General features: G+C 44.6%; 2 protein-coding genes across 3 annotated transcripts in view; one reads left to right on the top strand and one right to left on the bottom strand.

Annotated features, from left to right (window-relative positions):
* Nucleotides 1-428: 428 nt before the first annotated feature.
* Nucleotides 429-6324, top strand: LOC144126155 (putative palmitoyltransferase ZDHHC24). The gene is made up of 3 exons (XM_077660131.1): nt 429-935; nt 1542-1858; nt 2109-6324. The coding sequence occupies exons 1-3, from the start codon at nt 775-777 to the stop codon at nt 2525-2527; spliced, it is 897 nt and encodes a 298-aa protein (XP_077516257.1). The 5' UTR covers nt 429-774; the 3' UTR covers nt 2528-6324.
* A 1173-nt stretch (nt 6325-7497) lies between these two features.
* LOC144126154 (run domain Beclin-1-interacting and cysteine-rich domain-containing protein-like) overlaps nt 7498-12801 on the bottom strand; it is a 33099-nt gene continuing 27795 nt past the window's right edge. For both annotated transcript variants that reach the window (XM_077660130.1, XM_077660129.1), the window contains one exon: nt 7498-8631. In XM_077660130.1, coding sequence (XP_077516256.1) covers nt 8592-8631 — 40 coding nt within the window. In that variant the 3' untranslated portion in view covers nt 7498-8591. The remainder of the gene's footprint in view (nt 8632-12801) is intronic.

Below are 12801 nucleotides of genomic sequence, written 5' to 3'. Positions count from 1 at the left end.
AAACTAAATTAGTCCAATCAGGAGTCCATTTGAACTCTGCAGTAGGAACACTATTCCAATTGGAAGCAGTTGGAAACTCACTTAGTCCAACTGGAACCAATCGGAAGCCGAATTGCTTCTTTTTCTTGGTGGGGGTGGGGGGATAATCCCGCCCGCTCACTTTGTGAATGCAGTGGCCCGGGCATGACACATACCTTATTTCCTTTCCTTTCAGTATAACTATAAAAGAAAACACCTCACATGTCAAGATTACCGACATTGGTTGAAACCAAATTTCTAGAATTGAATTCGGCGTACCTTTATCGTTTTTGTTTTGCCACAAAGTCCTACCATCCAACCCCATGGATTGTGGACACCGTGGATACTTGTTCATGATGACATTAGTTTCGCTTTCTCTTGGCTGCTGCTACCATCTGCTACCTTCAATCGTCATCGCGCACAGCCTGCGATGTGCGCGGTAATGGCCCCGGATTTTGCTGAAGTTTCAGTGGTTCGTTGTGTGGAGATTATTGACAGTATCCGCCTGTAGTGAAAGTTTGTTGCTATTTTGTTACCGTTTAAGCGCCCTCCCGCCACAGTAATCTCTCCTTTCTTGAAAAATGTCCGGTTGCAGGGCTGCAACACACCAAGCGGCGGGTGGGAGGTGCCATCGCGTCCATGGCGTCCGAAACAACTGTCAGTGAAACCACGGATCTCGTCGTCCAGTCGAAGTTAACAGTGTGAAGTAATTAACGAAGGCGTGGTTTTGTACGCCAGCTGACTGCAGACTGTACGATGGAGCCAACATTGCCAACGAGGGTTGTGGATGGGCGCGTTGCACCACCGTCGCGGAGAGGCATCGTGCCAACCGGCCACCGCGACCGCGTCTTGTTCCTGCTCATGGTGCTCGGCATCCCTCTCGTCGTCTTCTTTGATTTTTATTTCGTTGCACCGAGGTTTGTCATTTTAAGGTGTCGAAGCAACCTTTTAGCTGTGATAAGGCCATAAAAAAGCTGCATGGTGCACTGAGTGCAGTGCCTGCATGCAGTGAACTACATGCAAGCGCTTTGCATATTATTGAAAGTGTCAGCGATAAAAACGCACAATACTGTATGTATGTATGTGTATATATATATATATATATATATATATATATATATATATATATATATATATATATATATATATATATATATATATATATATATATATATATATATATATATATATATATTAACATTCCTCGTAAGAAGGCACGTCGAAAAGCTTGCTTTTTGCATGGTCCGCATATCGCTGTTTGGTCCAGTACCAGAAAGGTATTCGTCGAGATGAGCGCGGTACTGACAGAAAGGTTGAGAAGCGGTAGGATAATTACTTGTGGCTGCGATGCCGTATTAGAAATGGAGAAGTGTTTTAATTCAAACGGTACGGTTGCTACTGCGGAAACGAATATGGGTCGCGTTTCATGCAGACTTTTAGAGCCTGCCGACTGATGGTGCTAGTTTTCCTTGCGTGGGCTACTCATAGAGCATGAATGAACGTGCCAATATTCTTCCTTGCAGGTATCACGAGACCTTTGATAACATGATGTGGATCCATACTGCCCTGGCAACCTTTCTCGTTGTCAACATATACGGAAACCTGTTCAAGCTCCTCCGGATTGGCACAGGCGTACATGATGTGAAGACACCGTCCGTGCTCATGCCTGGCTGGCGGTACTGCCCCGTGTGCGAAATGAATGCACCACCTCGTTCACATCACTGCAGTGTTTGCAACGAGTGCATATTGAAGCACGACCACCACTGTATGTTTACGGGCCGGTGCATTGGCTTCTACAACCAACGGTACTTTGTTGTCGCTCTTCTCTACATGACAGTCGGTAAGCCATTTCCATTTGTTTTACTTGTGCACCGAGGGCTCATGCTTTCGGTCACCGCCTTACATGAACTCCATCTGCCAATATCACGCCACCCCCCCTCTCCCCCCATTGCGAAGCTGGTGCAGCACTAAGCTTAGCTTTAGTCATAGTAGCCTTTCTTTAGCTCTGCAAGTTTTATTGGCAGGTAACCGAGTGCTTGCAGCAGATGCCGTAAATGCCAAGCTGTGCTGATGCATTTATTGCTTTGCAGGTCTCCTCTACAGTCTGTCGTACAAGTTTCCCTATGTGTGTGAAATGCTGGGCGGTTTGAACTTGGTTACCGTGATTCAGATGCTGGCCCCACATTTTGGCCTTTTACTGGGCCTATATGACGTCTGGCTCTTCCTGTGCACTATTGTGAACTTGGTGGAGCTGGTCGTGCTTTTTCTGTGCGCCTACCTGCTGACAGTCGAGCTGACCTGCGTGGCCAGAAACCAGACAACCTATGAAAAGAGCCACGGCATCAAGACCTACGGCATGGGTGTGAGGAGGAACCTGCGGGAGTCCTTGGGTGCCTTCTGGTTCCTTGTGTGGCTTTCCCCATGGATCAAGTCCCCCGTGTCTGGTGATGGACTCCACTTCGATGGCAGTGTAGTATGTGTCAATGCAGATGGCGAGAAGCAAGAGTGAGACCTTCTGTTGAGTCACCTGAAGGTGCTATTTGACCGGCTCATACTGCGTGCCAACCAGTGTGTAGCTGAGCGCATCCCTCCCCTCAGCAAAAAAACAAAGCAATGACAAACAGGCCCTATGCAAGGACATGGTATAAAGCAGTGAACAGAGAAATGTGACAAACAGCACATAAAGAAAAGGGCCCTAGCTGCCGCAAACTTACCTGTTTCATTTAATGTGAGACACCAGGACTACAAATCATTGTTCAGCAAACTGGCATGCAAAATTTGAGAGGTCACATGCAGGCTAGTTCAAGTTCTGATCATTTGTGGTATCTCTGGTGCTTTACATTCTAACAGTAACTGTGTGGGCTACACAAGATGGCACAGTTTGGCAGCCCTAGAGTAGTTCAAACAACTCAGCTTCAACCCATATGAGAGGTGGCCACAGTGGACAGGATCAAGTCCATATTATTAGCTGAGCAGCTCTTGCATGTCAAGGTAGATTCTTGCTTGCATGTGAGAAAAAGGGGGGAGCCTGGCTTCGGCTTGATATTTTGCAAGAAGTGGACAAGCTCATGTCTGAACATTGTTTGGTTAGAAACTGTGTTTCCTGGTTGCACGGCTACCACTCATAGTTTTTCACTTCTCAGAACCAGCAGGTACTCTGCCATTATTAGAGATGGTAGCGATGCGGCCGCGGCGGTCGGATTTCGATGGAGGCGAAATTCTAGAGGCCCGTATACTGTGCGATGTCAGTGCCCGTTAAAAGAAATTAGGCGGTCAAAATTTCTGGAGCCCTTCACTACGGCGTCCCTCATAGCTTGAGTTGCTTTGGTACGTTAAACCCCCATAAGCCAGATGGCGGTTATAGCCCTTTCACTTGGACAAAAAAGCTCGAACCTCCAACTAAGGACACTGCAGTGTGAACAGACTTGTCACATGCAAATCAAATGCCATGCTGCATTCAGCATCACTAACACACCATTGGCCAAGAAGTGAATTCAGTGGTCATGTGCTTAGTAACATACATCATCCTCCTCCTCCTCCTCCTGACTACGACTACTGCAGGGTGAAGGCCTCTCCCATGTCTCTTCAATTAACCCTGTTCTTTGCCAGCTGCGACCACCATATTCCTACGAACTTCTCAATATCATCCACCCACCAAACTTTCTGCCGGCACCCGCTACGCTTGCCTTCTCTTGAAATCCACTCCGTCACCCTTAAGGACCAGCGGTTATCTTGCCTACGCATTACATGCCCTGCCCAAGCCCATTTCTTTCTCTTGATTTTGGCTACGATGTCATTAACCTGCATTTGTTCCCTTACCTGCTCTGCTTGCTTCTGGTCTCTGAACATTACACCTATTATTTTTCTTTCCATAGCTTGCTGCGTTGTCCTTAACTTTAGGTGAACCCTTTTCGTTAGCCTCCACGTCAAAATTCTACCACAGGGGGCAAAGGAAACAGCTAGTGGGGGGGTGCATTTGAAGCATGTATTTAACTTTTTTCATGAAAAAAAAATTTTCATTTAGGGAGGTAAGGAGCGTTCATAAATCTGCACCAAGTTGTGGGTCAAGCGGGGTACACTGATCCAGCAGGCGGCTGTTGTACTGGCAAAGCATCGCTGTCTTTCATCATTATAAGCCACTGTCCACTGCAGAATAAGGACCTTTGCCACATCCTTCCAATTAACCTTGTTCTGTGCCAGCTGCAGCCGCCTGAGCCCTGCAAACCTCCTGTTCTCATCCACCCACTTGACAGACTGCCACCCCCCACTATGCTTGCATTCTCCTGAAATCCACTCTGTTACCTGAACTGACCATAGGTTACCTTCCCACACCATTACCTGCCCTGCTCATGCCCATTTCTTCTTGATTTCAGCAAGGATATCATTAACTCATACGTGAACATTCCGTGACACACTCAAGTCTCATTCTGTCCCAACTTTACACCTACCTTGTTGCTTCCCATAGCTTGCTGTGTTGTCGTCAATTTAAGTTGAACCCTTTTAATTAGCCTGCCCCATAATTGAGTACCAAGAAGCTACAGCTGTTATGTACTTTTCTCTTGAGGGATATTGGTAAACTGCCATTCATGATCTCATGGAACCTTCAAAACGCACTCCACCCCATTCTTATTCTTCTAGTCATTTCACTCTCATGATCCGGATCTGCGGTCTCTATTTGCCCTAAGTAGATGTATTCCCTTACCACTTCCAGTCCCTCGCTACCAAGTGTAACCTGCTGTCCTATTCTGAAACTGTTGAACATTACTCTGGTTTTGTTTCCTTACTTCTTGTTCTCCGATGCGCATGGTTAAAGTTCGCTGCCAACAGTGGCTTTCTGCGCTACATGTAATATCTTTGTAATATCTGTTACAAAGCTGATGTCCAGTATGAATGTAATTTTGCCCGTCTTATTCAGCAGCATGCCCTATAGTCTCACCATGTTTGCAATATGCAAAAGTGCTACTAGTTTGGTCTCCCTGCACCAGTGTAGAAGATTGTTCATTGTTGTTTCGGTTAAGCATGCAGCCTCTTCATTTGTTTGCTGCATACACTATATTTCTGGCATCCACTTGCACCTGGATGCTGGCTGTAGATAGAATGGTTAGAGTTCATACTTGAGGCATTCTAGTTTGAAACCTGTGTGGCATCAATTTTATCTGGTCACTACATTATCTTCTGTGGTCATGACTGCTGACCTTTTTCAAAGTGTGCAAACCTAGCATTTTATTTAAGCGCAAACTTTTTTTTCTGGTTGGGTGAGAATATGTGTGACTCACCTAGAATTGTTTTAAGAGTGCTGTTTTCCATTCAGCTTTAGCCACTTATTGTCATAAGACTTGAACACTGCCTGGGCGATGTTTTTAGTTAGCACATTACACTGAAATGCTTTATTACTGCATTTGGAAGTACAGTCGAACCTGGATATATTGAACTCGAAGTGGGTTACGAAATAATTTGATATATCGCTAATTCAGTATATAAAAATGGAAATAGTTATGCTACCAACACTAGTGACGCACTTCTTGTGGCGATGCCCCTCATGCTGGTGTGCTGGCATTGCACTGATCAATAGGCGTTGTTATGCCTAACCCTTTTCGCTTCGAAGGCGCTGCTGTGGGGTGCTGTGGAGCTCAGCACTGCATGTCATAACATCTCTAATCCTTTTATCAGTATACTATGAACAGATTAATCGCTTGTTGAAATTAAGGTACAGTTATTTTCCACAACACCTTCGGCAGCCAAGGGGGCTGCCGCAAAGCTTTGTTAGGTTGGCTTCATTGCATGACAGCAATGTGGAAAATGAGTAAACCAGACCGAAGGCCACCTCAAGCCCACCCCACGTTCACCTCATAACATGGCTTCACAGCAATAGTGCTGTCAGGAGGTGCTCAAAGCCCCACAGTCAACCCATCTTCGCACTCGGAAAGTGATCGAAGAGTACTGTTAGGAGAAGCACTGCTTGCAGGGATGCAGTGCACAGTTCAATATATCAAACGACCAGCGAAATGAGTTCGATATATAGTGCGACTTCCCTATACTTTTACACAGAATTTTCCAAGGGATAACGTGTGTTCAACGTAGCCAAGAATTCGAAATATCCAGGTTCAATATATGCTTGACTGGATAGCTCTGTGATATGACCTACCGTTGCTCTCAATCTTGTTTCATATGTCCAAGATGTGTTACCCAGAAAAATGGTAATAGTCTTTTGCTAGTCTCCAATGAATGCCACAAGTGGTGGACAGCTATGTTTCTAAAAATGCGTGAGCATGTCTTGTACAATAAATTCATTGTTATTACACAAAACTGAGTCAGCGTGTCTTGTCGAGTAAGGTCTCTTTTGCAAAAGGACCATGACTCTGTACCAGTGGAATAGCAATGCATTTGTTTAGTGCTTCTTTATTGTTCGCCTAGACTTTAAATTCTTGTGCAACATGTAAAAATATGGCTCTTGTATATTACAATAAACAGGAAACATCTCTAGCTGTGTAGGGTGCACTGAGATTAGTCACTCAGAATGCCTTCCTGCCAAGCTCTATTCCCACATCTCATCAAAAGGCTTAGCTGCAGCTTGAACAATTTCAAGTGTCCATGCAGGGCAGCATTGTCTTCAAGGAGGCTTCTTCCAGACAGCATGCCAATCAGCCCGAGATGGCAAGTTCAATGGTGTTTCAAAGACTATAACCTAAATTACTAATATCTGAGTAGCAACCACACTAAAACACACAATATACTAATTTGTAATGATAATAAAATAACTGATATCTTTGGCTTCAGCATACAGCTTCAAAAAGGGTATTTAAGCCACTTGTGTGAAAACTCAAGGTTGAGTCGTCTCCATCGTTAACCCTAGAGTGATCAAATTACCCACCTTTAACTTTGTATACCAGGCAAAAAAAAAAAGATCAAAGGAGACAAACATTATCACAAAAGATACAACAACTCTCATAAATCAACAGACCAGAAAACTTCACTATGCCTTCATGTGTTCAGCAATGTAAATTATGCATCTGCACAGCTATCATAATCTCGTAACTACCACATTTATCCAAATATAGGTTTACCTTTCTTTGAAAAATTCTGTCCAAAATAGAGGGCTGACCAGTAATTAGTACGACCAAGCAAAGGTGGTATATAACCGCGATCGTAGTCATAAAGCACAATTGCTAACTACCTTCACTTGCCTGTCCCTTCAGTCTGGAAGCGGCAGATGCACGTTGTGGTAATCTCAACAGACTGAAAAGGCAGCACTTCATTTAGTTGTGCGCCATCAGAATAAAGAAAATGATGAGTACTCCAAGACACCACAGTTAATATGTGTTGCACACATGCCTGTGCACAGGCTAGATACCTTATTACCTTTTTAGCATAACTATGTGCATGGCTGCAAAGTAGGAAGCAATGTTCCCTCTATGCCATTTTGATGCATTTACCGTTCCTTGTTTCTGCCCAGAGTTTACTTGCAGTTCTGCATGTCTGAAAAAATGTCACATTGGACAAGCTACGCTGCCAATTCCAAATTGTCTTCTAGTAAGCTTGGCATCAACGAGAAATCGCTTCTGGTCTAGTTTCTCTGGAGAATGTTAAAAAAATGGAGATGCCACTAGTGTCTTTGGACTGTGATGCTTCACTTAGTGAGCGCAAAAAAACGGCAGTCAGTGTAGATTAAGATATTTTTTAACTCTCAACTGGCTTCTAACTTGGGGGTGAGCCTGCATTCTTGGTCAACATATATTTGGATAAATAGTGGTACACTTGGTGTGTCTGCAGTCATCACTTCACAAATGGTGAAAATGGCAATGGAAGATCTGATGGCAGGCAAAAGCAAGACTTGCAGCCACAATTGAAGAATATGAAACACAGAATTCCTGATGTACCACTGGGTTAGTTGGTGCAACATGCTTGATTCCACAACAAAGCACCGAACAATGACAACAGACAAATTGAGGATAAGATGAAACAGCAATTCTTTTGAAGGCAAAGGCAATCCCTGCTTACCACTTCGGAGGTAGGCACCACACATTTAATCCCATGGCCTGCTGATGGAGGGAAGCTACTAAACACTGCTAAGACCTCGTGTGCTGTCTTCCCCTTTACGTCTGCAGTCTCTGTTCTGCACACTGTTGCTAATTAATATTCTAAAAGTTGGTTATCTGATGCCTAATTTCAGTGTATCAATGAATAACTGCCTGCCCCAAAAAGTGCAGCTATCAGCACTGGACCAGTACCACAACAGTGCATCACAGTAGCACCAAAAGGTTTAAAAACACAGGTGCAAAACCATCATTTGGTCAAAACATGCCCCTGACTACCAGGGCACAACTGCAGCATAACAAAGAGAGCATGGTGCATGCATGACACCTGGTGAGTTAAAAGTAAAGTGAAAGTGCGGAAGCAGTGCCCTGCCCACACATGGAGGCCACACACAGATGCTCCATGTTGTCTAACACACACACTTGTCACAGCAAGTTGAAGACAGAAACGCACACGGAAATGAGTTGCCCTCAGGCTTGACAGAGCTTTCCATGGCGTCACAAGCGTACACAAGTAAAGGAGACGTCGAATGTTGGCGCTCACGTCGATGCCGCATCTGCTTCCACCATGCTTTGCCTCCTGCAGCACAGGAAAAGGGGAGGGGCTTAGCTTCTTAGTGCAGCTGCCCACGCAATACTGAATGGCATTAAACCACGTTGCTTGTGTTCATGCAACATTTCTCAATCACTGCTAAACACAGACTAGTGCTCATCACATTTGCCATCTGTTGCCTTGCACTCTTGTAAAGAAACACCAAATTACTAAGCTCTATTTCTTCTCAAAAAGGAGACTACGATGAAGTCTAGTGCAGGTAATAGCACAAACACTCAGTTGAAACTGCTACCTGCCATACCTGCCAGACTGTAATGAGCTTTCTTCTGGAATGTTCAAGCTCCAATGCACTTACTCCTATACTCCAAACTATGCAATGAACTTTGTTCTTTTTTTTATGGCAGGGATTCTCAAATTTTACCTCGGGGAACCATAAAAGTCTTCATTATGTGCCAAGGAACCCCGCTCTCAAAATCAGTTGATCAGTATTGCTTGTGGATGGACCCTTTGCACTTTCTTTTATTTTGTTCAACCTTTGTAAGCCTGTTTGTTTTCTTTTTCTTTCACCAAAACAGTTCTTTATTAACCTATCTGCTTCCAAAGACGGCTATTAGTTGTCCTCACTTTAAAATACTCGTTTTTAATATGCATCAAAAGAGCATGCCGCATGCTTGGCTGCTAATTTTAGATAACAGTTTTCAGGCCACATGACACTAGCTACTCACCAGTTTTGAAAATATATTGGAGGAAAAAAATTCTTTCCTCACCGCTTCTTTTGAACACGACTATGGTGTCATGAGAAGACCGAACTTTCAGGGGCTCAACATTCATGCGCTGCATTTTGGCCGTGAGGGGCATGCAGACTTCAAATCGCCTAAACTTTTAGATGACATTACCTCCATCCAAAATGAGCATAGACTTGTCAGTGGCAAAATTTTGATTGCCAAATACCCCCGAATCATGGCATAGCAGAAATCTTTATGCTAATGTGTAGTCGACAAAGGTCAAAGAAAAACAGCGAAAACTGTCGGGAGTGCGACAAATCGAACTTCGCACTTCACATACCTGACTGCTTTAATATTTTTCACAAAGAACAGAAATTTTACTTGCTCTAGATTTGAGATTGTCTTGGCAGCTGAATAAAATAGAAATTTCTTGCATGCGACCTCTGCATGCGACCTTCCCAGTTATTGCAAATTCTCTCCAGCAACCTAGCACACGTTGTGCTGTTCTGGACGGACTGCGGAAGCGAATCGGTTTAATGGCCACCTCTCACTCATGCTCAGACCTCTAACTCCAAGAAGAGAATGCAGAAAGGCAGAGCAGCGCCAGCGTTTTTTTTTTTTTCATTCTGGCAGATACCAGATTTACGGTGCAAATGGAACCGCCGCTGGCATAACTTCACCCTGGCGCCGCCGACACCGTTGAATCGCGAGGTAAAATGCCCATGAGACGCGCACTTTTTTTCTCTTTGTCTCGGCTAGGCTCGGCCAAGCCAAGACAAGCATTCAGTCACCACGTGCAAGAGTGCACGTAACTCCAACATGCGTCACCTTGTGTAACCATTCGCTGGTGTCCTAAACATGTGTACACTGACGTAGCAGTGTATTGGCACACTGCCATGTTCGTCAGACGATTCCCACAACTTGGTACTAGCTATGATGTCACAAGGTTGGGTGCGCCTTAAAATGAAAGCCCAAGTAAAGCCTAGAAATCCCCATCCATACAATCCTGGCACAAAAATTATCGCTAAACGCCACTTGCACTACGAAGCACACAGCACGACAAAACATGCACAGCGAAGGATGGACATGAGATGATACATGATCTATGCCCCCAGTCACACAGTATGCTTCATAATGCTTCTGAACCAGCTAGCCCACCAGAGAGAGAGGGTTTATTGATAGGAAAGGCAGAGAGGTTGGCCTGAAAAATAAATATCTGGCCTGCTACTCTGCTCTGGGGGACGGGAAGAGGAGATAAAAGAAGGTCACGATTGGGGACGATGATGATGGGAGGAGGTAGATGAAAAACTACTTTAAAAAAAAAAACAAGGCACATTTTCTGACATCACAAACGCGAGACAAGGTCCGTGTCGCTCAAAAAGCGTGAGAGCGCTCGCGTTGCCTTTACAGTTCTAAAACTATCTGGCCAAGCGCCGAGGATCAAATCCTCAGAGAGGAGCGATGTGTCCATAGGCTTCAGAGAAGATGCGAGTATGAGTCTTTCACGTGCATACGCTGGACACGCCACTAAAATATGTTCTATAGTCTCTAGCACTCCACATGTGGTACATTCCGGGGAGCCCGCTTGTCCTATTAAGTGCAAGTATTTGCGCGTGAATGCCACGTTTAAACGTAGTCTACGGATAACGCATGCAATAGGGCAAGGTATTCCGCGAGGAACTGAAAAGGTCATCGTCGGATCTAGTCGTTTAAGGCGGATGTGGCGGGTGTCTGGCAGGGCCCAGTACCTAGCCGTCGCCCTCCTCATCAATTCCGAAAAGAGACAAGTTGTGTCCACTATAGAGAACGGTACAGCTGTACGCAGCCCACCAGAATGTCTTAACGCCTAATGCAAGTTTTAATGCAATTCACACAGTGCCACACCAAACAAACTTAACGGCACCATGGCATTCATCGTCGTCATCAGACCTGGTCACATCCACTGCAGGAAATGGGTCTGTCCCATTGACCTCCAATGCGCTCTCTCCTGCACCAACCATGACCATGTTATCCTAGCAGATTTGCTCATCTGCCTACCTACATTTCCCAACTACATTTTAGGAGACCATTGTAATTATCAGTTACGTGTGCGTGGGCTGTGGCACTAGCTGTAATACATTCACAGTTCTAAGAGTCCACCACAATTTATTTACTCACGAAATAAGCACTATCTCTGTTGCTTGCATAGGGGAGTAAATATAGGTTGTTTAAAGCACCATCCTACCAACTAACAAATGGTTTGTACATAATTTTCCATCAAACAAGCATTCTCCAACATCTTTGAAATAGCAGGGTCTGTTTCACCATTTCACCAATACATCAGATTAGCACTGCTTGGCTAGTATGTGTTAGGTTATGGCAGCTATTCTCACTCTCCAAACAAAAGCGACAACAATCTTAGGAAAATAGTTTTGAATTAAAGTCTGAATAATATACCATATTTCCTCACACACTCACATAATGAACGCACACCTTACTTTTCACACAAGTACATACTTTTCCGCTCACGTAAAAAACGCATCCCTTTCTTTTGGCACACAGCCTGCCGATTTGATAATGGATGTTAGGTGGTGTCCTTTTTTATTGCTGAAACAATTACTCATAATATAAAGCACCATCTTTAAAATGTCAAGTAGGTTCCGCAAGAAATACGAGAACCAAAAGAAATCAAGCCTGGTCACAAATGATCTCTCTTCTCTAGCTCCAAAACTAATGTCTGTAGCAACTTATTGTAGCTAGGCATAATGCTGATTACCATAAGGTGTACTACTGTGAACGCTAGTCATGCTGTCTATGGACAGTATTGTGGTACAGATTATGGTACTCCCTGATGTGAAATTTTGAGCGTAGCAGCGTAATTTTGCCATTTGTGGAGCCCACACCGTTTACAATAGAAATGGGCACGCACTACTCTGAATGTGCGGGTCACGTGCCTCGTGACCCGCTCCAAATGAAGATGAGTCCTTTGTGGCTTTCAGCATTCCTCCTTGAAGTAGTGAGACAAGCACATTGCAACGTGTTCTTGCAGGGAGCAGCAAACGCGGGAAAGGACGCTGCAACCGAGCAAAGGTTGCACCGTTCCACTCTACATCACTAAGGAGCGTTTGTTCAGTGCGACAGTTTAGAGGCCTTGTGCGATAAAACAGCAATGCTTTGAATTGTACTCTTAAGGTTAGCTTAAGTGTCATCGTTTTCAGCCTCAATATATTCGCAAAATCAAGCTGCGCTCAAATTTAACCTTAGGGTGTAAAGTAATTGTGGGTCAAGTTTTGTGCAGGTGGCTGCAGTGAACACAACAGCCAGTATGAACTGTGTGCAACCCCTCTCGCCTGCACCCATCCGTACCCTTCTCCTCCACTTCCAACCTCATTCATGCACTCCCTTCGTTATCGCCCTACTTTCATCCTTCACCGTGCTCTTTGCTTTGTTACAGCTCTGCTGGTTACGTCACCACCACGCAACCCAGGAACAA

Source organism: Amblyomma americanum, chromosome 3 (assembly GCF_052857255.1).
Source record: "Amblyomma americanum isolate KBUSLIRL-KWMA chromosome 3, ASM5285725v1, whole genome shotgun sequence".
NCBI classification, from domain to species: domain Eukaryota; kingdom Metazoa; phylum Arthropoda; class Arachnida; order Ixodida; family Ixodidae; genus Amblyomma; species Amblyomma americanum.
This window is presented reverse-complemented; position numbering and strand designations above follow the sequence as displayed.